Source organism: Aulonocara stuartgranti (genome assembly GCF_965226115.1).
Source record: "Aulonocara stuartgranti genome assembly, chromosome: 18".
NCBI classification, from domain to species: domain Eukaryota; kingdom Metazoa; phylum Chordata; class Actinopteri; order Cichliformes; family Cichlidae; genus Aulonocara; species Aulonocara stuartgranti.
The window spans coordinates 34,368,569-34,394,680 of NC_138954.1; the positions used below are offsets into that span (position 1 = coordinate 34,368,569).

Consider the following 26,112-nt stretch of genomic DNA (forward strand, 5'->3'; position numbering starts at 1 on the left):
ATTTTATTTTCAACTTTAATTTATATATTTTATCTTATTCTTCCCAGTTAAATTTACCCTTCATTCTAATTTGTGTTGTACAGTTATTTCATTTTTAACCTTAATTTATATTTTATTCCTTCCTAGTTAAATTTACCCTTTTTAATTTTTCATATTTATTTCCTATCTTATTCATAGCCTTTTCCTTTTTTGTTTTCTTTAGGTCACGAGCAGTTGTCCAAGCATTTCACTACATATCGTACTGTGTATGACTGTGTACGTGACAAATAAAATTTGAATAAAATTTGAATTTGAAAAAACACCTTATGTCTCAAGCTCAATGACCTCAAGAGAGACTGAAGAAGAGAAGGCATGACCATCTTTAAGAGGACATACGGGGAGTGTGAACTTCATGCCAGAGGATTACTTCAACTTTTTCATATGGAATGCAGCTAAGCCTGTGCTTGCATGAGAAAAATCACTTATTGTATACAATTTTATAAACTATTGTTATAGTTATAGAGAAATTATCGTTGAAACACACACACACACGCAGCAGCCAAAACATGTAAATAACATGTTGCCAGGTAACTAGAGTGTTGTTTTACACGTTCTGTGGTGTCATAATAACTCCTTTGGAGATTCAAGGTGTAAAGGTTTGTATATCTTTCTCTTTATGCCACAAACCCCAAAGGTCACTATTGATAAACTTATTTTAGGAAAAGTAATGGAATTTAAAGTTATGGCATTTCCATTTCACAGTTAGATACTTTAAAATGCAATGATGGACAAGAAAGGCAAGCAGCGCTTGCCTTGAAAACACACAAAAAAACCCCAATTAATTAAAATGTACTAAAAAGCGATCTTTGTCCTTTCCTCTTAAACAGTGCTGTTGTTTCTCCTTGCCTATATGTAAAAGTTACTGCTTGCTAATGTTAAAATGCCAAAGGAGTCAAAATGACACATTTGGCACCTCCAGTGCTAAACTTTTAACCTTGCAGAAACATTATTTGAAGCATCTTTTCGGCATTTAAACATTAAAAATTAAAACATTAAGATGTGCAGACGGATGTATGGCTGTACAATCTGAGAACACGATGCCTCTGCAAGCATACTAAGCAGCACACTGACAAATATCTTGACTATATTTGACCTTTTTAGCAATAGCAGACAGCTTTTAATCACCACTGCATGCCATACTGTATTGTGAACATTTACATCTACCTGTCCAATCGAGACTTTGATGTTAAAGATAAGATTCAATTAGCAGCAGGAAAACCAGGTCAGATCCCCCCGTAAAGACACCACCTGGCTCTTAGTCTCGCTCTCTCACGCATGCACAGGTGGGAAGTGAATTACAATGCGTTGCTTGATTAACCTCAGCATGGAGCTGAGCTGTTATGTTTAGAGAAGGAGAAGGAGCTCTTCAGTCAGATCCATTAGTATTTACGGCCACAGCATATCACTGTGGTGGTATATTTTCTATAGCACTGCAGTCGAAAGCTCGAAAGTCACATGCACGTAAATATCTTCTGAACAGTTGAATATATTCTATTTAAATTACATTTAGTTTTAACTGACTGTAACAGGAGATGGTTTATGTTTGGCGTAAATGAATGTAGTTGAATTTATTGCAGTACTGTTTATTTATTTTTGTATGAATTCACAAGTCACCACTGTGGTCTAAAGTCATCAGCACACTGAAGTCCGATTTCCACATTCTACCAAAGCGTCCAGGAGTCAGCGCCTGTAGACGCTGCGTCAGTTTGATTGGTCCATGCTCTTTGAGTTTGGAATATGATTGGCTGTCCACCTCTATGCCCGACTGAACGTGGCTACACCAGAGCCGAGCACGTCAAGACGACAAGCGAGCCGGAACTAGGTGTACTAAGAGAAGTAGGCCGAGTGTGCTTTTAAGATTGACGCATGATTTTTGTTATGATAAAGATATACTGAATAATTATTTCGAGACAAAGATTCCGACTTATTTTTTATTATTATTATTTTGTGTGTGAACTTTACTACCGCAATTCCCGCACAATAGTTAAATATCGAATATTTTTAGGGCAATGCCCTTTTACTTTGAAAGGCACACCCGGAAAGCTAACTGTTGTACTGTATGTGTCAGTGCTGTTACCTGTCAGTAAGTGAAGCAGAGATAGGCATGTACAGACAAATGAGCTGAGGACATGTCATTATTGTAGTAACAGCGCTGCTGCACCGAGTCCAGCCGGCTCCACGTCCGCTGTTAGCTGCTATAGCTCGCTTTCCTCGCAAGGTAAGACAAGCTACCAGCGCTCCCTCACTATTCCCGACGTGGACCGTACCTCGTAAACAAATGTGAAATCTTAAGACAAGTCTCGTATGGCGATCAAAATCCCAGCGGTGAGAACGCGTTGAAAATATTGTTAATATTTTACTTGTATGAGCCTACAATTCGGCATTCGCTAAGTCCATAAATAGTTCGTTTCAAGTACAGTTTGATCGGATTTATGCTTGCCTTTTCCGCAAGTGACCATACTGAACAACTACAGGTGACGTTTTAGGAAAAGCACTTGTTGATCCCTCCGTAAAGTTCCCAAAGTGCTCCCCTCTTTAAGGTTTCAGGTCTCAGTTTCAGTTGTGTACACGTGGAGGTAAAATAACACTTCAATAATGTATAAGCACACTAAACTTACTGAAAATATGATTTGCATTTAAATTGTATGTGGTTTGGGGTTTTTTTTAATACACAATATGTTGTGTTTTTTTTAAATGTCTTCACACTTTAAGACTCTGTTACTTAGGTGTAGTATACTGAAATTTGATTTTAGTTTTTACTGTATATGCCTTTCTGTACTATTAGGCTATCAAGATGACTGCATGGGTTATTCAGATGATGGTGATGGTGCTCTCTGTCTTTACTGGCAGCAGCCAGGGGAAGAGGGACAAGGTGCTCTACTGTTCTGGTAAGTCATGCAGATCTGACAGAAGCTTTCTGTCTCAAAGAATATTGCTGCTATTTTAAGGAAAACCACAACTGAACTGCAATGCAAAAGCATCTCACCAAGTAACTCCAGAGTTGGCAAAAGTACAGACATTCTGTGCTTAAGTACAAGTACAAATACTACTGTTAAAAAATACTTCAGTAAAGTTGAAGTGCTGATTCAACTTCTTTACTAAAGTAAACATAAAAACTGCAGGCTCAGAAATGTACTCAAAGTAATAAAGTGAAAAGTAGCTCTTTGGAGGATATTTCTATTTTCCTGCAAAGCTAACTGAACCTCATGCAATATTTATATGATAAAATAATATCAGTAGATGGGAATACAAACTGTAAAACTTTTTTAAAAATTCGTATTATACTCAGCTTGAATCTAAAGAAAAGGGACGGTGCGATTCCACATGTACAGACCCAATATCTGATTTAAAAACCTCATCAATCCTCATCTTTTAATCTAACCTCTCTTCTTCCTCTCCTGTCCTGTCTTTCTTATCTTGCACAGTGTGTTGTGCACAATAAATGCAAAAATGAGGAGAAATACTTACAACATGCACAAACATATGACCCACAGCATGTAATTAATTTGCATGAATGTAATGTTGTTGATATGCTGCTTAGAGATGCTGGTGGAGCCAGTGATAATCGATAAGGGAATCAAATCGGGAATCAATTCCCATCCATAGCATTTTGACCTTGTAGCACTTCCACAAACATCAGTATGAGACTGAATTCTGGATGATTTTTCATGTTACTTACGTACTGATGTTCACTAAATTCCAGGCTGTGAGCTGTTGCTTGTATTGTTTCCATCACTGAGGTTTACCTCTGTTTCCCAGCATGCAAGGCAATCGTGGATGAACTGAACCACTCAATCAGTCAGGTGGACCCAAAGAAAACCATCAATGTCGGCAGCTTTAGACTCAACCCTGATGGAACCATGAAAGACAAAAAGGTACTTTACGCCAGTGTTTACACACACACCACTCACTTGCCAAAGCCCCAACAGATGCTTCCTCATCGGTGACCCCCCTATGAGTAAAAAGTGGGAAGGAGGATCAAAGTTTTAACAGGAAGAAACCTCCAGGAGAACCAGGCTCAGGGAGGGGCAGCCATCTGTCGTGACTGATTGGGGTTGATGGGGGACGACAGGACAAAGATACACTTTTTAAGAGTTGCAGAAACCAGTAACAACTAAAGATTAAATACAGAGTGGTGTGTAAACACACAGTGAGTGCAGGTGAATCACAGTGCATCATGGCAGGCCCTCAGCAGCCTGGGTCTATTGCAGCATAACTGAGGGAGGACTCTGGGTCACCTGATCCATCCCTGACTATATTCTTAAAAAGTTAAAGTTTGAAGCTTAATCAGTGTCTGTCTCCCGAATCCACCAAAGAGGGGTCTTAAGGCTCTGCCTTCCATTCTATTTCTAAATATCCTATGAACCACATGTCTGAGAGTGAAGTGTTCTCTCTCGTCTTCATTATTCAAGACCTTGTATGCGAGAAGAATTTTAAAGTTCTGGGTTTAACAGGCCAATGAAGGGAAGCCATTACCGGTGAAATTTGCTTTCTTTTTCTAGGAATGACGTTTTCCAGCTCTAAGTGGAGCATTTTGGATCAACTGAAGGCTTTTCAAGGAGTTTTTAGGACAGCCTGATAACATTGAGTTACAATAGTCCACCCTCGAATAGATGCATAAACTAGTTTTTTAGCGTCACTCTAAGACAAAATGTTTTGAATTTCCTACACATTTGTTTAAAAAACTCTAAGGTTCCTCACAGTGTTACTGGAGGCCAAGGCAATGCAGTTCAGAGTAGGGCTGCTCAATTAATCAAATTTTAATCACGATTACAATCTGGGCTTTCAACGATCATTAAAAATGACTGAGCCGATTATTAGCCCCTCCCTCGTGCTTTACTCTCGCGCTGCTCTGTGTGGCAAATCGAGCGCACCTCTCTGCATTTCGAACACGTGTCACAACAATTAAGAGCAGCGGTCTCCAACCTTTTTTTGCGCCACGGACCGGTTTATGCCCGACAATATTTTCACGGACCGGCCTTTAAGGTGTCGCGGATAAATACAACAAAATAAAACTAGTACCGGTACCGAAAAAAGAAAATTTATTCATAACACACGTGGAAAGACCCAGGAACACCGAGTAAACGATAAAAACGATAACAAAATAACGCTGAAAACCGATAAAAACCCTGAAAACTATACATTTCACACCTGAGCCTCAACGAACCAAACGACTCACGCACCGGTACCGGTCTGAGGCCCGGGGGTTGGGGACCGCTGATTAAGAGGACCCGAGGGAAGCTCGGAAAGCTAAGCAGAAGTTATTTGGAGAGGAGAGTGACTGCTGTTGGTTGAAAAGAGGTAAAAACCTTCAGTGGTGTGGAAACATTATGGGTTCAGTCAGACGTGGATCAAGTGGACACAGTGTGTAAACTTTGCTACAGTGTCGTAGCTGCAGCACAGAGCAACACTGCAAAGTTCACTAAACATAGATGTTTACATTTTTCATTTCTTATATTGCAAACATTTGCACTGTTATCAGTATTTGCACACTATTTTATATTATTTTTTGACAATCTTTAAAGTCATTATTCAATACATTGTTATTGTTAAATAAATATCGCCAAAGAATCGAGATCTCAATTTCAGTGAAAATAATCGTGATTATCATTTTTGCCATAATCGAGCAGCCCTAGTTCAGAGTAAGCATCAAGAAATCTCGGGAAATCTTGGGATAAAAGGAAGGCTGGTGATTGGTCTATAATTAGCTAAGACCCCTTGTCTGTGAAGGTTCTCGGTCATCCAGGTCATCGTAGTTTAAGGAGCTTGGAAAGAAAAGCGTCTGGACTTTTTAAGTTACTTAAGTTACTTCTTAACTTAAGTTACTTCTTAAGTTAAGAAGTAACTTAAGTAAGTCCAGACGCTTTTCTTTCCAAGCTCCTTAGACTAAGACCCCTTGGTTTAACTGATGGCTTTTCAAGTAGCAGTTTAATTACTGCGAGCTAGAAGGTCTGTGGTACATTGCCCATTAATAGAGAGAGTTGATTAAAATAGAAATTGAAGCATAAATAAATAGTTGGACTTCTTTGAACAGTTTTGTAGGAATGGGTCCTAAAGACACGTTGATGGTTTGGTAGTTGCTGAAGTTAACTCGGAGAGATCAGTTAATTCTCAACACACTCTCACCAAACTCTCTGCACTTGCTAGCACATCTCCACGTTAAGCACTCTAAGCTGCTGCACATCCTTTCCATCTCGATCACCCCGCCTAGTCCATTTGTCCTTCCTGTTTAGCCAGTGAAATCAGAGCTGCTGGTTTGAGTGTATTAAACAGTTTGGGTATACTGTATGTAGCCATAGGGAACACAATAGACTACTTCCACAGTTTATGGACTCATTTCTGCACACAAGACATGATAAATGTGTCATAAAACACATGACCAAGTTGCTATGCATTCTTCAGCAGTCTTCCTGTAATCCCATCCGACCCGAGGCTCTTATTTGCCTTTGATTTTTTTCAAAGACTGACTGAACATCATGTACATTTTAACAGTGCAATCGGGGTACAAGGAGCCATTTCTACATAGATGCTGTGATTAACAGATGCGGTCTTTTCATGGAGGAGTCGATTGATCTTTGTTGTTACTGTGGCTGTGTGCATGACACTGTGTGAGCGCAGAAGATTGATCCAGGCTATTGTCCTGCTGTAATGAGGTCACCCCCCCCCCCGGAACTATGCCATTTCCTGTTGCTCAGAGGCCAGAAAATCATGAGGTTTACAGCTATACTATTGATTTCTGGAGCTTTAGCATTTGTTGTGACTATCACTATCACGATAACTGCACCGATCAGTGTGTGCACGTAGGCGTCGACACCTACAGGCAAATTCAGAATCACAGATCTTGCCTTATGACAACTGTTTTCAACACTGATATTACTAGCTCAGTGTAGCCATTAGATGTTCTGTGTGACGACATAAGTCATCAAGTTTTACTGCATAATTTTCCTCAAAACAAAGTCCAAACTATCCTCTAAGCATTTACATGTATCCTGATTAGAGTTAGAAAACAGCATTCCAGTCACCCAGCAGGGAGAATGAGCTTCCTCCAGCAGTGAGCTCCTGCTCTACTCTGAGCTGACACTTTCCTCTACCTGTTGTATTATCTGGTCAATCAGATGTTATTGAGCCACATAAGAAGCCAAACCTTGATCCCATGCCCTCCCGGCTCCCTTCTTTTCAGCAGCTTTTGACCTAGTGTGAATCAGAGAGGGAGGGATGTCACAGCTTAGATGCCATCAGTGAGGAGGATTTGCAGGTTTTAAGTCTCTGCTCTTTGGCCTTGTCACAGTAGGACTTCCTGGGAGTATGGGGCTGCTCTGTGCCACAAAAGTTAAACCTGCCTGCCACAACAATGCCACATTTAAGGCTTCCAAAGACATTGAACTTAGTTGGAGCGGGTTGATCTCATAGTGAACGGTGGGAAGTCATGCATTGAGAATGAGAGGATGCACAATAGCATGCTGACACAATGACACATAATATCATGGTCTAGAAATGTGACTCAGTGAGGTGACAGTCATTTTTTTTTTAATCCAACAAGGATCTTTTATTTTTCCTTGGAGGTTTCTTAAAGGAATAGTCTAACTTCCAAACAAATTTCCTTTCTTTGCTTACTGTTTGATTTGGTTGATATCAGTCTCATGTCTGAGACTCTTACTGCACACGGCATTAAAAAAAACAGCGACAACCCTCAGGGCAACAAAATGAACCCATTGTTGGAGTGCCAAGTTTTGGGACTTCCAAAAGTCAGTCAGTCCCAATAAAATTCCACGTTAACTTGACCTGCTAAACAGCATAAAAAGCATGTTTGAAGTTTCCCACTTCACACCGTTATTGATGTATGAGACTAGTATTTCATTATTCAACTTGTCATGTCTCAGGTCTCTTTTGTCTTCCTCCCCTCACCCCAACCGCTGTTGCACCTGTGCAGCACATAATACACCTTCTAACTTGGCAACATTAGTAGCTAACTTGGCGCTCCTGCTTATTATATAAATATGGTATCTTTTGGCTCTTAAAAACACAACAACAGCGACAACATGGCGAATGTTGAAGCCTTAACGTGAATTCTAAAGCCAGTGGGGAACACTGTGGTGGCTACATTCATCAGTCTGTGGACAGGACATGTTCTTCTGTGAGCTCCAGAGGCAGCGTTAGCATTGTGAACGGCCTTTGGGGCCCAGGCCCATCCAAAAGGATGACTGTGCCCCCTCAGCTGAATTCTACTGACTTACTTTTACAACTATAGGTAAAATTAATCGTTGTACAATAATAATTGTTATTGTAGTAACAACCAAGCCCATATTAATAATTTGGTCAATAGCAATTTAGAGCATCTACAATGAAATAGTAAAGTTAGTGAGTCTAATTCCCTCCTGTCAGAGTTGGTTGCCTGTCTAGTCCATCTTCTGAGGTGCTGACCCTGTTTAGAGGTGCTCGTAGATGTATGTTTGAAGTTTGGACAGTGTAGAACAGGGGTGCTCAATACGTCGATCGCGATCGACCAGTCGATCGCAAAGGTAGTATTGGTAGATCGCATGGCATTAAAAAAATAGATGCCAGCCTATCATCCATCCCGTCACTTGATTGATACAGGGAAGCCAATCAGATGACAGCAGATTTTTTCTGACGCTTAGGTCGCTGCGCATGCGCAAACAGCGGCGCGAAGTGTAGTAAAACTGACAAGCTAGTCAGCGAGTTAACTCCAATTTTTAGCTCTCGGTTTTTTCTCTTAAACCTGGCCGTCAGCAGCTACTGTCCGGACTATGCATCCCTGGCTGATTCAATTCAGTGCAAGTCATCAGAGTAAACTCAGGTAATGACATAAAATTTACATAGTTAATTGTGTTGTGAAATATTGGATATTGCGGTTATGCATGTATATACATTGTAGATATAAAGAATCCTCAATATATTTATAAATAAGTATATGTTTTGGATTTTTGTAGTGGGTAGATCATTTTGACTTGGTCATTTTATAAGTAGCTCACATGCGGAAAAAGTGTGAGCACCCCTGGTGTAGAAGGTCAAAAACACAACATGTGAACAGCCAGATTTTCCCTAGTTCAAGTCTTCATGATGGCTTTAGTGGATTTTATGAGATCATCACTAGGCCAGCATTTGATGTATTTCATCGTGGCATATCAAAAGTCAGCTGTCACTAGAGATGAAATATGATAAACCAGATCTGATCAGATGCTGAAAGGTTAAATACACTGGACTTCTTTCTGATTTCTAAGAATCACTTAGAAATAAATCACAGAAACTGGAGCATCACGAGACTTTCTAACCAAGTTTTCTAACCTCTGGCTAGTTTTTTTAAAATCTGGCTAATGAGAATAAACAGCATTATCAGCCTAAATTTAAAAGCACTATGAGAGCACAATTACAGTGAGAAAGGACCATTTGAGTGCTTTGAAATACTCACATTTACCACTGTAACAAACTAAGGAATGACTAAACTTACCTGACCATGAACACAACAGCCTGTAAAATGCCTCCACTCCTCTGTTAAAATACATAGAATATTATTTTATTCTGGATTTAAATATTTCAAAGACAAAAGATTTTTTACCACTTATTTTCAATACAATATGAAGTACCCAGATAACTTGAGCAAAATATCGTGCGACACATCCAGTTAAAAACAGTCTGGCATGAAGTAAAATGATACAAGGAAGCTTTAAATCTGCAGTTTTCAACTGTTAAAACAATAACTCTAGTTATGCTTGCTCCTCAGTAGAGCTAGCTAGATGCTAAAGTAATGTGACCAAGGCTTTCCCGGCGTGTGCACAAACACATGATAGGGACGAGGAGGAAAAAGGACCTCTTGTGGATGTAAGCAGAACCGTGGGATGAAGCTTTTCTCCACGGGCTAAACTCTAAGCAAAGTTGTGGCACAAGAACAATGATATTAAGTATCAATCCGCCCATCAGATTTAAACACTCACTAGGTGCTTCTGTCATATTTTTTGCTTTTGCCAGTTTTGTTTATGTTCATCAGTGCCATGTCTTACTCTTGTAGTATCTCCGGTTTGGCCTATAATATGGTCCTTTACACCACAGAAAAAGAAGGAGCTTGTGGAGCTTAGCGTACTGTTGAGAAAGTCTTCTCACCTGACTTCTGACAAGAGTGAAGAAGCTTTACCGCCAAACAGTGTTTCAGTCCTTGTGCTGACTCTGCTCGCCACTATCTTCCAAACTGCTGACATCAAGAAGCCCTGGTTTATGATTTAGAGCTCCTATAAAGACGCATAGCATTTCCATTCAGAATGACCAGCTGGTTACTATTAGCTTTACTACTCTATCATAATGAAGTAATATTATTACTGTTAGACCTTTATCAACGACTGCTATTAGAAAATTTGGGATTTAAATGATATATAAAGGTCAAAAATACATTTTAGGTTCTCCTTCCACTTGCTGCCAATGTGACATTATTATTGTTATTTTATTGTTTATTATCATTATTATTATTGTTAATTTATGGGTCTTCATTGGCCAGAACAATGACATTGAAAGGCCCCTGTCCACAGTGGTGCAATAATGGCTCCCTGTCCAATGGGAATTGAATGGAGGATAGCTTCCCTGAGAAGCCTATTCTCTGGGCCAACCAGTCACACCCCACTACCACCTCAGCCACCACCCCCCACCCCATTCTTCAAACAACACTGTGACTGACAGCTCCCTTTCACACGGCTGCAACTGGCAAGGAAGGGCTTTAATTCCAAACCATTTTGTAGCATGGCATGATAATGACTTAGACCCAAGCCCATGGATTGACATGGTTTTATTGTAGGGCCGGGGAGAGCAGCCCTTTTCTTCTCTTTTTTCATGCTGTTTGGATGAGATTGAGGATTTAGTTTTATATTCAGTTTCATTCTCATATAATCATATATATAAAAAGAAAGATATGACTGACATGATGACAATACAGGAACATGTATTATCAATTATTTCTGCAATGAATCAGTTAATTAAACCTGTGAATGTTGCATTGTCAAACATGTACTGTTTTTAAGTCAAACTCCAAAGTATTACATTTGTGCAACAGCTTCAACAGATGATGCTATATATGAGTATTGTTTCTACTGAATGTGCCTTCAGTAGCACTTAAGCTGCCGTTCAGTAATGACTCACTAAATACAGGCTGCGGTCAAACCTACCAACTAAACCTTAATCTGACTGCTGAAGCTGGGACTTTAAACAATGATGAGAAATGACTAACTGAAATATGCAAATATAAACTATGACTTGTCGTTTATATTATTATTATAAGCCTTCCGTCAAATTGGCATGGATATTAGAGTGTAATAAAAAACGAACCTAGCAAGCTTCAGGTAAAGATGATTTTGTGAAAACAGATCATGTGTTCTTCAAAATCATTAAAACAGTGGCGGCTTCTGCACATTCTCAAATTAGCTTTTTAAAAGCTTGGTGGGAAAAAAACCAAGGTATTTAAATATGTCAACATGGTTCTAGGAAAAGTGTGACCAGCATCAATTAATTGACCGAGTTTTAATCCAATAAACAAAAAATTCAGTCATTGAGTGAAAGAAATGACAGCACTGATGCCAAAGTCACCACAAGCAAGTTTTGATTGATAGGCGAGCCTCATCGCCACTGCTCTACATGACCTACATCCCCTAGTGCCTGGCCCTTCCAACCTTTAGCCCTGTGCTGTAACACCTTCTGTCGACCAGCCAACTTTCTTCCTTCTTCCTCAGCACACTGTTAGCAACCCTAACAGTGTTGTCAGGCTCAGGGTCTTCTGCAAGGATTAATGCAGCGTCGGAGAGCTCAGGTGGTTCTAATTGTCAGAGGAATCGCTGGCTGGTTTTGCTCTACTACCCAAAATTTCAGTTTGCTGAGCAGGAAGAGGCAAAGATTTGATGAAAGACAGATGGCAGAGCAGTCCTTTGTCACATCATCACATCTCAAAGAGTGTGTGTGTGTGTGTGTGTGTGTGTGTGTGTGTGTGTGTGTGTGTGTGTGTGTGTGTGTGTGTGTGTGTGTGTGTGTGTGTGTGTGAGATCAGTATGGCTGGTTAGAGAAACAGAAGAAGAAACAAAGGCTGAGAGTATAATTTATCTATCATTATAAGATCCAGTTCATCTGCAAGAGGCTCAAAAACGCTCCCTTCTTCCTCTGTGTTCTCTCACCACCCAAACTGTCCCCCACCCCCAACCTCCGTCCTGCCACTCTTTGACCAAAGAAAACAAGGAAGATTTCCTCCTTTGATCGTCAGAGGATGGAGGGGCTGAATGGGCCAAAAGACAGCGCAGAGGCAGGGTGGGGGCCGAGGAGATGAGCCGTTTACCCTGCACTTGGCTTCTGTTGAGGCCTTCTGCTTCTCCCATCTCCTCCTCCTACGACCCCACCCTTCTCTGGATCCCAACCCCTCTTTTTGCTAGTTCGAGGTATAACAAACACTGAAACCCACCCCTCCCCTACTTCACCCTTTTCAGTGCCCTATCCTTGCATCTTCACCCCTGGGCGTCACCCCTGTCACCCAATATCCTTCCGGGGATGGAGGGAGCAGAGCACAGCACCTGTCTTGACCCGTCTAGACACCACCGCCCTGTTGATTTGTCTTGAAAGGGATGGGTGGTGGAAGAGCATGGCTGAGTTTGGATGGAGGGTTGGGGAGGGTATTCATGCAGGTTAAAAGTCAAAGTTGGAGGGTGAGGTATTTCAGCGTTGATGGAGAAAACACAGCGGAAACAAGAGGCCACCCCACTGACCCACCCTGAGGCCTGTGGTGTAACACAGCTAACACTAGGCCAACCCAGAGTCTTTTCTTTTTTGCCATGATGCAGCTGTGCTGTTTTGGTCTATCCGGCACGAGTTCTTAGACGTTTCAACGTGGCAATCGGGTATTGGAAACATGAGACAATGGCTACACGGTCCAAGAAGAAGCCGTGCTGGAACATGCCAGTCCAACATGATGATTCCCTCCTCTCTCTTTGGTTTGATTTGCCAGGTCCCATTCGCTCGCTCGGAGACTCACCTCAGCGAGCTTCTGGACAGCGTGTGCAACAGTATGAGTGACTATGCACTCTATGTGGATCCCATCACCCAGCACAAGCAGTACAGGAGGTTTGCTCCCAGAAGCAGTGCTTCCACCGACGACTTCCCCGACTTTAAGAACTTCCAGTTTGATGGGCCAGAGGCGTCCAATGACATCAAATTCGCAGTGAGTGGAAACATGCACTGAAAACAATGTTTTTAAGTAGAACTATAGTATAGTTAGAACTGCAGCCTAGTTCAGGATCATGTACAGAAGCATTGGAAGCATTTCCAGGCCAATTTCATCCATTGCTATGTATTAAGAATCAAAAAACAAAGAAAATTCTCAGAGTTGCTAATTTTGAAACAAGTTGTTCAATAAATGAAGATGTACATTTAAAATTGGAGGCGGTGATTATGACAACCCTGCATCAGTCGGTTTCCAGCGCCGTCCAATCGAAAACAACACGTTTTGTATAGCAGAAGCATTACAAGGTAGTCATACAGTTACTTAGATGTGTAATCTAAATACACGTTTGCTATTTTCATCAATCTATCAGTTGGGACAAAATGTTAGACTAGAAAATCGGATAGTTGCAGTAATGCTATTATTGAAATTCCTTTTATATTTTTATTTATTTTAGTAAATTAATTATTAATCGGTTTGTTAAGCTCACATTGTCAAAATTAACAAAAGTATGCATTTTATTCTAGGCATTTTCGTATATGGATACTTTTATGTAGATGTATATTTCATGTTATTTAAAATAATTGCTCCTATGCAGAAAAAATAGTCTGTTTAAAACACACTACTTGAGCTACAGACAGATGAGAAATGAAAGAAAAACCCAGAACAATAACGTGGCGACCTGCCACATCAGCGTCAGAGCTCCTCGCCATTTATTCTTGCAGTAGACGTTGGAACAGAATTAGATATCGCCTTTTGGGGTTTTTTGATGGTGGTGGTGGAGCATGATGTCAGTAAAACTAGAAAACAGCTAAATAAATACAAGTATATTACTCTTTTATGTCTGACATTGTTCCGAAATCAATTTTCATATTCTTTAAACCGTTCAAAGACGCTGTGTCACATAGAACAAGTGTGTCTACATAGCAGTGACCCTTCTTTTGATACAAATGGCCCCCTGTAGCATAATGGAGCCAACGGAGCTCTTCACTGTAGGGGTCAGTGATTCAGGGTTTTCCTTTAATTTGTCATGCGTTTGTAGTGTGGCCAGTTGGTTGTGCCAGCCATTTCACCTGCCTTCAATTTGAGAAAGTACTTGATATCACCAGTCACTGCAGAAAACCCGGTCAGTGAGCCATGATTGGATTTAGTGACGTGTAGACTGAACAGCTGTGAGCTTCACCACGACGCACCATGGCGGCTTCACGTGACCGAGGGGTCTGAAGGAATTAATAGGACAGATGAAACAACAGACACGGGGAAAAGTTTGTGGTTTATTCTGAAGTTGGATTGCATCACGAGTGTGATTGGGTGAGCCAGCTCCCACTGAAAGCTGCTGCTTTAATAAACAGCTTCGGACTCGCATTACAGCCACTTTTGTACTTTTTATTCACCACCATGTTCCTCGCTAAAGAAAAAGCAGCTGGAGCAGAAGTCGAATTCATAAAAAGCGAGGAAGGGTGCTTTCACAGAGTCTTCGAAATGGATGAGCGGTTCGATAAACAGGAGAGAAACGTGGCCGCCGCCGCCATGCAAATGGCGTGCCCACAGTGTGTGAAAGATGTGTGTTGTGCATGTATGGTCGAAGCACACTTTGACCAGTGTTTGCTGCGTCTGTGTCTCAGTGTGAAACGCTGGTGGAGGAGTTGGAGGAAGAAATCATCTCTGTGCTGAGCCGGGACAGGCAGGAGAACGTGCACGAGGAGCTGTGCAGCAGAGTCTCAGGTAGCAGCTATGCTTCACACGCGCACTCTCACAGAGCTCACACACACACACACACACACACACACACACACACACACACACACACACAGCTGTGGAAGCTGCTCGGGTTTGGCGTCCACAGCATTCAGTAACAGCAGAGGCCAGTGTCAGCACAGCTCAGTAGCCTCAGTGTAGGTCAGTGTTAGCTATTTGTGTCTTTAGATGGTGGCACATTTTCGGGTTGTGGAACATAAACACTGATGTGTTTGTCGTCATGCTTTTCCTTTCAGACTACTGTGAAGACAGCAGCCGTGCTAACGAGGAATTGTAGCATCACACTGGATTTTCGGTGCAGCGAGGAGAGACCAGCTTTGACACACATTTCTGAGAAAAAGGTTTTGATAAAAAATGTTTGACAAACAACTGAGACTATTTTAAGTAAATAAAAACCAAATGTTGAGAAAGCACAGTGTTCATTTTTGTCTCTGCATGCTGCTCACACCACAGTATATTAACCAGACCTACAGTAACTGTTTGTTGGTGCGAGTTCCACATATCAAAAGTTAAGATAGTGGTCTCCACAGTTAGTCAGCTGATCAGTTTATCTGGCAAAACTCTTTTCTGCTCTCTGTCACAGTCTGGCTTTATCACCAAGTCCAGGAAAAACATTTGGATTTCTTTGTTTTTTTTTATAGAAAAAAAATACACATTATTTCCTTCCTTTGCACACACCATAAACATCCATGGGAGATAAATCTGTTAGTGTGGAATTGTAGACTGCTGGATGATAGTGCTGACTCTAAATGTTCACAGAAGCTAAATGTATTGTGTCAGTGTGAACATGCAGCTTTCAAATTGCTGTATCTTTTCACAAAGACTAGCAGGTGGACAGACCCGAGCCACAACTCAAGCATCTGTTATCTGATTGGACCAGACTTAACAGCAGCTGATTGGTTGAAAACTTTGCATTGATATGCTAAAGGCGGCAGCATGCAGGGGAACCAGAGAGTGCGTTATACTGACGCTGCTTTGTGCCGATTCTGTAGCTTGGTTGGGTTCGCAATAAAAAGGAGACCGAACAAGTGCTGATGGTTATTATATATAATGCATTACTGGGCTGTCATTAAGTGTGACCTGCGCCTCTCCTGAGCACTGGGGGCTGGGTCTTCAGGGAATGGGTATATAGTATCTTTACTTCATTATGCATCGCTAAGAAAACTATCCTCATGAACTGGAAATCAAAAAACTGTTGATGTATTAACATAAAAATGTACTTGTCTGCCTCCTCAGAAAACCTACTGGATGAATTTGTTCCTCTCTGGTCCCCACTGATCTATTCCATTAGTTGGTGTGAGTGCTTGGCTATAGTCTCCTTTCCCTGTATGCCTTGCAGGTGGATGCAGGTCGTCTCTGGGACTGCAGAGGTCTGGCAGCAGGGGTCCGTCTGTCCCTCACACACCCCACAACAAGATTGTTGATTTATGTATATGTCCATTTTCAAATTTTTGTGTTGCAGGTACTGTATGGTTATTTTCCCCACAGGTGCAGCAGTTGGGGATACATTATGCATTTCTATTTGTACTCCTTTTATTACATCTTCGCCGACTCCTGTTTTTTTTTTTTCCTCCTCCCAGCAGATTTAAGCCTTATGGGAGTGTCCCCCCCCCCCCCCCAAGAGGGAAAATAGACCCCCTAATGCAGCAGTCTCCAACCTTTTTTGTGCCACGGACCGGTTTATGCCCGACAATATTTTCATGGACCGGCCTTTAAGGTGTCGCGGATAAATACAACAAAATAAAACTAGTACCGGTACCGAAAAAAAGACGATTTATTCATAACACGCGTGAAAAGACCCAGGAAAACCGAGTTAACGATAAAAACGATAACAAAATAACGCTGAAAACCAATAAAAACCCTGAAAACTATACATTTCACACCTGAGCCTCAACTCTCGCGGCCCGGTACCAAACGACTCACGGACCGGTACCGGTCCGAGGCCCGGGGGTTGGGGACCGCTGCCCTAATGGACCACCATTTGACCTTAGAACTGAAGAAGCTTCTCCGTTGAGAGTTGAAACATCTTCAAGCAACTTAAAGAAGTCCAAATGCCTTTCCTTTCCAAGCTCCTTAGGCTAATCTAGAATTCTTTTGTCTAGAAAAAAGTAATATGTGAATGTGTTATTTGGACTGGGGAGACGAACGAGTGTGCTCTTGAAGATGTTACGGAAATGCCACACACCAGCCACTCCATATGTTTCAAGATATAAATGAATGGCTTGTGTGGATTTTGACAGGGATGCCCTCCCGAGAGCACTCTGATCAAAGATGAGTAAAAACAATTTGCATCACCACATTTATAAGATTAATGGTTGACAGATTTGGCAGACAAGAGAAAAAATTGTTGGAAAATGCAAGATCATCCCAATTAGGTGCATAGAAGCATGCTAATATCACTGGAACAAATATAGTTTTCCAGCAGCAAACACACATCGCTCAGCTGAATCGGCCTGTACACTAGACACCGAACTGTATATTGTTACTAATCATGATAGCAAACCCTCTTCCTCTGTACCAATAACTGGACCGGAATACTTGCCTACATGTAGGCGGACATATCTGGGTCTCCTGGAAAGTTGAATGTCTGCTCTCAGCTGTTTCAGATCTGTGATCACTTTTTTAAATTTCACTGGTTGGTTGATGGACTTAACATTCCAGCTCACAAAATTTACTGACAAACCATTAAACGTTTCAATGTTGCTTACACAGGCCATAGTCTGTATCACCTGAAAATCAATGCATACATTTAATCTGCCACATAACGGAAACACCATCATAATGTATATAAAGGTCTGAGAAAATAATTCCAACCCCTTTCACCTATAGGAACATGGTGATTACAATACCCATCAAAAAGAAATGTGGTGGCGAGAATATACCAGAGCGCCCACTCAGCCACATTAGTATATGCATGTTCATATATTCAATTCTATGCTTCAATCGCGACCTCGGTTGTGCTAAGAGCATCTGGTTAGATGATCTCAGTGCTCTTTTGGGGTCATACATGTTGAGGAGTTTGCTTAAATAACTGGGCGCCACATTGTTTAAAACTTTAAAAGTAAATGAATTAATCTAAAATTAATATGATATTTGACAGGGAGCCAGTGCAAATTTGCTAAAACTGGAGTGATGTGTTCATACATTCTAACACCCATGCAGCAGCATTTTGGACTAACTGCAAGCGATGGAGAGATAGATGAGTGTGAAGACCCAAATAGAGAGTTGCAGTAGTGGTGAGTAGAGGTGATGAAAGCCTGAATAAGTGTTTCTAGGTCTCTTGGAGGAAACAATGAAAGGAGATGTTGTATTTCCTAAAAATAGATCCCAAAGGTAGCATGTATAAGGAGAACAGAGTTGGACCCAAACAGACCCCTGTGGCACACCACAACACATCGGGGCAGAGGAAGAGGAGTTATTGGCCAATAGTAACAGAAAAAGACCTTGTAGTGGCGGCACTCCGTCTCTATTTCACTCTTCTTTACCACCTTTAGGAGTCAGTCCGGCAACATGCATTTGAAACGCGAGCAAGTCCAGGTACTTTTCTTCCAAAAAAGATGTTTATTGAAATTTTTAATTTACATGGCAAGACTCGGTCAAAAAACTGTTTTGCTTCCAGCTTATCCGACTCCCCAACTATGTAATTACAGTGTGCCGGAAGCCCAAAATACTAAAAAGTGCATTAGAATGTCGCACTTCTATATTCTATACCTTTAACAAAACAGTATTTTGAAATTAACTAGAAATTATATTCTTAACATCAAACATGTATATTTCTCCTCTAATCATTTTACCAGTACCAATAAAATTAACATTTAATTGGCTCTTACAGACCTCTCTGATAAATATGATTTAAACCATGAAAAAACTGAGCCTTTAAGACCAACAATGTGTTCAAGTCTTGATAAAAGAATGTTGTTATCAACTGTGTCAAATCTAAAAGGACTAAAACCACAGAACCTGAGTCGACGGTTAAAAGAAGATCATTAAAAACTCTTAAAAGCGCCGTCTCAGTACTGTGACGCGACTTAAAACCAGACTGCAACTCTACACAAATGCCACGAGTGTCTAAAAAGATCTGAAGTTGCTTGAAAACAACTTTTTCCAAAATTGTGGACATCCAGATTTTTTGGTTTGCACAACAGCATGTTTGAAAACAGCTGGTACACAACCTGATGACAAGGAAGCATTTAATAAAAATAAAATACTAGGCCCAATAATGTGAAGAGCTTCCTTGAAAAGGCAAGAAGGAAGAATATCCTGAGGGGAATTAGACAGTCTTAAGCGATCAATTACTTCCTTTAAGGCAGAAAATGTCACAGGCTCGAACTGCTGAAAAACAGCTGAGCATTTAGAGGGTGGATCTAGGTCGAACACTGCTGTGAATTTGGAGACCTTAAATTTTTTCAATGAAGTGTTTTAAAAAGTTTTCACACAGTGCAAAGGAAGCCTCACTAGGAACATTGGCTCAGGGGTTAATCACAGAATTAAAAATATTAAAAAGAACTCGGGCCTTGTGATTGTTGGTAGAAATTACACCGGATAGGAAAGCAGATTTTGCAGCTTTAACAGTTTTCTGATTATTTGTTAAGCGGTCATGCAGGATGCCCAAAGACACCTGGAGTTTCTCCTTTTTCCATTTTCTCTCTGCACGTTGACATTCGCGTCTGAGAGTGCGGGTGGTTTCATTCAGCCAAGGTTGATGTGAAGATTTGGTGCGTTTAGTCCTTAGTGGAGCAACAGAGTCAAGGATGTTGGAGCATATTGAGTTAAAAAGGTTAGCTAGTTCAACTGATAGTTCCGCACTAGGGTTGGCATCATAGAGGAGCGAGTTAGTAAAAGTGGGGGGAAAGTGAGCAGTGGTCACTGAATTGTTCGCATCTGACGCCCAGGTCGCTCGCTGTCCAACTCCACATTACACACTGCAACATTAAACATAACTGGGAAATGATCTGATATCCCACAATCCTTGATTTCCGTAATCCGATCGTTAAGTGATGACGTGACGAATCCTACTTCCGGGTCTAAAGTAGTCTGCGTTTAATATGGCTTTTGTGTTGTTAACATGTTTAATGTTTTGTATTTTCTTCTATTTAATCTCAAAAAGCCCCTAAAACAGTCAGTGATCCCTGTTGACCTCCCTCGGCTTTTATTACCGCTAATCATTTATTTAAGCTCAGTTTTTAAAACCTTAGGATGTAACTACAGCCCAGCCCATGCAGCAGTATATGAATGACTAACCTCGTATTGTGGATGGATTATCTCAGTTGTTCTCCTGGCTGAAGTTTGGTCCTTTTACAGCATCCTGCCATGCGATTACATTTGTTCCTGTCCACCGAGAACACTCACGTTAACTTTTATCCAGTGGAAAAAAAGTTCGCTTGTTTATATTATGCTAACATAGCTGTGTCGCTAGCGGTCATGTAGCACATCATTATATACCAGCTAGCCAAACTTCAGTAACCCTACAAACGTCACTGCTGTTTAGTTTTCTGTCTTCGTTTATGCTGGAAGTGATAACAGAGCTGTACGTTTGAATTTGTTTCCAAAACCCTGCAGTCAGGACATGCTATATTGTATTTAGATATAAGCTAGTGAGCTAACTTCCTGCTAACTTCTAACTCCGTTAAATGTCATAAATTCCGTTTTCATGGATGCCTGGATGTTAAACTCAATTGTTACACCTGGTAGACCAGAACGCTGATCATTTTATTAAAGATGAAAGACTTTAAACAGTTTTTCAACTCTCAGTAATGCCATAGTGATCGTTTGATATATGGACCTGCAGCGGAGTTTGAGCCCAGACACGGCTAGTGACGTCAGACTTTACGACCGGATACAAACATCCAGACCATATGACAACACCAGATCGAATGTATGACCTTTTTGGTGAGTTGGATCACTCACCCACTGAGTGACAATAAAAGTGTCAATAAGGGCAAGGAAGTCCTTTACTAGTGGTCCAGTCTCACAGCATACATGGATGTTAAAATCACCAACAATTAAAACACGGTCATATCCTAACATAAGACTCCCCAATAAGTCAGCAAAATCGAGATTAAAATCCTTAACGCATTTCGGTGGACGATACACCGCAGTGCAGACAGCTGATGGAGCGCAGTTCAGTTCCAAAAGCTGCACCTCAAAGCTAGGATACGAAACAGGTGGCAGTTGCCGCCAGCGAAAATAATTTTTAAATACTGAAGCTAGCCCTGCACCTCTACCAGTGGTCTGCGGAGAGCTAAAAAGTGAACGATTTGGGGGGAAGGAGTTCTGAGAAAGAAAAAAACTCACTGGGTTGAAGCCAAGTTTCAGTCAGGAATATAAAATCCAGTCCTGACGAGATAAAAAAAAGTCATTTAGGATAAAAGTTTTGTTTGACCTGGTGTTTAGCAGGGCCATCCGAAGTGTGATCAAAGTGTTGCTAACAGGAGCACGTCCCAGCAGACGAAGGTTACTGAGATTCACGCCACCTCTGTAGAACTGCACCAATCGCCAGACAGGTGGAGGCTTCGCCGGCAGGTCCGAGGGAGCAGGAGGTCTAACAGCCCAGATCCAGCGATGCCAACTGCCAGACTGGACTGGTCCCAGACAGCACGAAAAGATGGTAGCACATCTGTAAGAGTACGATGTTTCTTCACTCAGGTAAGCCTTGATGCGTACCAGGATGCCACCTCGTTTCCCCATCTTCTTGAGCGCTTCCTGGGAGGAAGGGTAAATGGTAGGCGACGTAGGCAATCAGGAATGTCCGCCAGAAGTGTAGGACGATTTTCTGGCTTGCTTTCTAAATCAAGCGTTCTGGGTTTTAGTGGCCCAAGGTTCAAAAGAGTTTGGCGATCATAGACGAATAAAGCAGAGCCATCAGGGCAACATAGAAAAGGAAAGATAACACCCAGCAGACAGGACCCAAAAAGATGGCTCGCCGTGCACACAGGTGCCATCTTGGTTCTGGCTGTGAGGCAAATTCATTATATCTCAAGGATATAAGAAATATGATTTAAAAAAATTTAACCTGGAGCATGTAAACACAAATGTTCTAGTGTTAAAGTTACTCATCGGAGACTGGAGTAATTTTCATCTTCACGTAAGTCACAGTCTTATCAGGATCCGTAAATTTTTTATCTTCCCCTATGTGCGTGATGCGAAGTCGAGCTGGGAGGGAGTAGAAGGAGAATATCAAACCCCTCGTCAGCCATGTAGACGTCTCCTAACTTCTGTAAATGCTGCCCGGGCTTGCCACACTCGTGGTACAGTCAGGGAAAATGGTAAATCTCCGTTGAAGTGAAGTGGGCCCTGGCTGCGTATGCAGCACTGGATTTCCACACATTCTTGATAGTAATGCAGCTTGGCAACAACGACCCGGGGTTTGCTGCCAGTATTCCTTAGTCCCAGGCCTCAAAGAGAGCCTGGGGCCAGAGTATCCTGGCATGTAATTAAGTAACCGATGTGTGGGAGCTGGAGCCAGGTCTCCCAGGAACACCCAGGATCCTTACGTTACCCCCCTAAAGCCCCCCCTCCATGTCTTTACATTTGCCCTTTAGATCCTGTAGTTCCTTTTTCATTTCTCACACCATATCTTGCAACATAACGGCTTCACAAGACCAGGTGGACAGGCCGCCCTCCATTTCCTTCACATTAGCACTCACCTAGACTGTGCTTCAGATTAGTGGTGTCCATCTCGCTTTTGTCCAGAGAAGGCTGGGACAGTCCACTGGACAGTCCACAGTCCCAGGAGGCCTAGCAATGGAAGGACCAGCATCCTTGTATTTACGTAGACTCATTGCTAGGTGTGTCTTGTTGGTTTTTTTTAAGGAGTCGGCTTCTTGTTTGTGGCGCTGTCACTTAGTGTTTGCTGTCTCTGCAGTAGAGGATCACTTCCTGTGCCTGTTCCAGCACACAGTGGTGTTTTTGTGTAGCTCATCTGCATAGCAATTTAATTAAAACTTGCAGATAACTTCTTATGTCATAGTTTAATCTTCACGTGCTTCATCCGAAGCACACTCTTTGTCTATTCACTCGCTAATCTATAGTCACAGTATTCACTCACTGTGTCTTTAGGCATGGCCTCTTCACCAATGTTCCCTCTAATGTTTCATGTGTCTGAGCGAACACACAAACTCCCTGAGCGTCCCTTGGACCACTGTGAGCAACATTAGACGTGTGCACTGTGGTCACATATTTGGAATAAATGTAGCCTATTTGCAGCCAGGATCACTGAATTAGAGACTCGGCTTCGCACCCTTGAAAAACCCAAAGCTAGCCAGGCAGAGGTTAATAACAGATATGATTCAATGCAGAGAGGTCTGTTAACACACAGTGAGCGAGAAAGGTGACTGGAAAGGAAAAACTCAATGCATCATGGGAATCCCCCGGCAGCCTACGTCTATTGCAGCATAACTAAGGGAGGATTCAGGGTCACCTGGTCCAGCCCTAACTATATGCTTTAGCAAAAAGGAAAGTTTGAAGCCTAATCTTGAAAGTAGAGATAGTGTCTGTCTCCTGAATCCAAACTGGAAGCTGGTTCCACAGAAGAGGGGCCTGAAAACTGAAGGCTCTGCCTCCCATTCTACTTTTAAATACTCTAGGAACAACAAGTAGGCCTGCAGAGCGAGAGCGAAGCGCTCTAATAGGGTGATATGGTACTACAAGGTCATTAAGATAAGATGGGGCCTGATTATTTAAGACCTTAATAATAATAATGGATTTATATAGCGCTTTTCAAGGCACCCAAAGCACTTTACAATACCACTATTCATTCACTCTCACATTCATACACTGGTGGAGGCAAGCTACAGTTGTAGCCACAGCTGCCCTGGGGCAGACTGACAGAAGCGAGGCTGCCATATCGCGCCATCGGCCCCTCTGGCCAACACCAGTAGGCAAGTAGGGTAAAGTGTCTTGCCCAGGGACACAACGACCAGGACAGAGAGCCCAGGGATCGAACCGACGACCTTCCGGTTACAGATGCGATTCCCAACCCCCTGAGCCACGGTCGCCACGGGTATGTGAGGAGCAGGATTTTGAATTGAATTCTGGATTTAACAGGAAGCCAAAACAGGAGAAATCTGCTCTCTCTTTCTAGTCCCTGTCAGGACTCTTGCTGCAGCATTTTGGATTAGCTGAAGGCTTTTCAGGGAGGTTTTAGGACTTCCTGATAATAATGAATTACAGTCGTCCAGCCTGGAAGTAATAAATGCATGAACTAGTTTTTCAGCGTCACTCTGAGACAGGATATTTCTAATTTTAGAGATGTTGCGCAAGTGAAGAGTGTGTCATTTCCACAACACTGCTTTCACCCCCGAGGTCCACAGAGCCGTTGAGTCTGTGCAGGTCCCTGTACAAGCGCATAAACCTGTAACAAAAAATTCACCGAACTCGCACACGCACAGAATGTTTTCCTTCGTGGAGGGAAAACGCTGGCACACACTGCGTCCAATGTGAAAGGGCCTTAAGCCTTCCAGGACCAGAAGCTCAGTAAAGCACCCATCCGACAGCCAAACCCATCTGTTCTCTGATTGGATTGTTACGTTTGTGATTGCCATGACATTGACCAATCAGCTGAAAGGAAGTAAAATTGCAAGCGAGGGAAGTGAGGGAGTTTTACATTACAAATTTTTGCTTTGTATCTGTGACCAGGCCAGATGAGTTACAAAAAAAGTTTGTAACTTGTGTAAATATTTCTTACAAAGTCTTTTTTACACAAGCACAAATTCTCTTCTACAGATGCACAAACATAACATTTTCAGATATTTTGGTTTACAAGGTTACAAAACTCAGTTCACACCTATGCAGTGTGATTTACAAGTAGGGATCGGTATTTTATCCGATACCGGTGCCAAACCGGTACTTTTGAAACGGTGCCGGTGCTTAAACGGTGCTCGAACCGGTGCTTAAAGAATGGAGAACACACACTTTGTCCAAAAACATCTTATGTTTTTATTTTTAGCAGTCTCTTTTTTTCAGCAAAATGATAACCAAGTCAGCCTTTTCTGTTGATACAACATACCTCCTTTGGTTGGAACCGGTGCTTAAACAATGGAAAACACAAACTTTGTCCTAAAACCTCTCATGCTTAGCTGTTTTTTTTGTAAAAAGATAACAATGTTAGCCTTTTTTGCCTCTATAGGGTATATATGGTATCACTCTATCAAACAAGAAGACAGCCGCATGTAGCTATGATGATGTTTGCTAGTTCACCTTACATGCATTAATGTAATAACGTGGTTAGAATAGAATAGAATAGAATAGAATAGAATAGAATAGAATAGAATTCAACTTTATTGTCATTGCACATGCACAGGTACAGAGCAACGAAATGCAGTTTGCATCCATCCAGAAGTGCTTTAGTGATATAGATATATTACAATATATATTAGCAATAATAGAGATATGTGAGTATATTACAGAAATGGGTCTATTATGGTATGTTATAATGTACACGGTATGAAGTATGTTGTGAATATTCTATAACTATAAGTATGTACAGGCTGTAGTGAGTACAAGCTATGTACAGGCTATGAACAGGATATAAATATGAAAAACTATACAGAATATGAAATAAATAACTTTACAGAATCTGAGATATACAGCTATACAGAAATGGGAACTATGCAAGTTGTAAACAGTTGTAGGATTAAAAATTATCGAATGTACAGAATGATTATTTACACAGAGCTATACAGTAGTGCAGTTAAGATAAGTGAGGGTGTAGATAGTTTCTACAGAGGCTATAAAGTGCTAGTGGTTGTGAGTGGTGGTTCAGTCCATGTTATTATTGTGTGTTTGAGGGTACAGTTGTCCATTGTGGGTGTGTGTATGTTCAGTCCATGAGTTAACGTGGGTCAGATGTCAGGAGGCAGAGTTCAGGAGTCTGACAGCTGTGGGGAAGAAGCTGTTCCGGTACCTGGTGGTCTTAGTCCGGAGGCTCCTGTAGCGCCTCCCAGAGGGCAGGAGGGTGAAGAGTCCATGTGATGGGTGACTGGGGTCTCTGATGATTTTCCCAGCCCTTTTCAGACACCGCTTCCTGTAGATGTCTTTTATGGCAGGAAGTGGTGCTCCGGCGATGCGCTGGGCAGTTTTCACGACCCTCTGCAACGCCTTCCGGTCCGAGACAGAGCGGT

The 26,112-nt window shown here is 41.7% G+C and overlaps 2 protein-coding genes across 3 annotated transcripts in view; one reads left to right on the forward strand and one right to left on the reverse strand.

The window, feature by feature from the left end:
* Positions 1-26,112, reverse strand: part of LOC309694714 (uncharacterized protein) — a gene marked incomplete at its 3' end in the record, with an annotated part of 515,021 nt that overhangs the window by 372,626 nt on the left and 116,283 nt on the right. The window lies entirely within an intron of this gene.
* On the forward strand, positions 1,762-15,402 carry cnpy1 (canopy FGF signaling regulator 1). 2 transcript variants are annotated; one of them, XM_082514895.1, is made up of 6 exons: positions 1,762-1,875; positions 2,825-2,927; positions 3,799-3,914; positions 13,022-13,234; positions 14,860-14,959; positions 15,229-15,402. In XM_082514895.1, the coding sequence occupies exons 1-6, from the start codon at positions 1,777-1,779 to the stop codon at positions 15,267-15,269; spliced, it is 672 nt and encodes a 223-aa protein (XP_082371021.1). In that variant the 5' UTR covers positions 1,762-1,776; the 3' UTR covers positions 15,270-15,402. The 2 variants fall into 2 exon arrangements, with proteins under 2 accessions (XP_082371021.1, XP_082371022.1); XM_082514896.1 differs by lacking the exon at positions 1,762-1,875 and adding an exon at positions 1,882-2,257.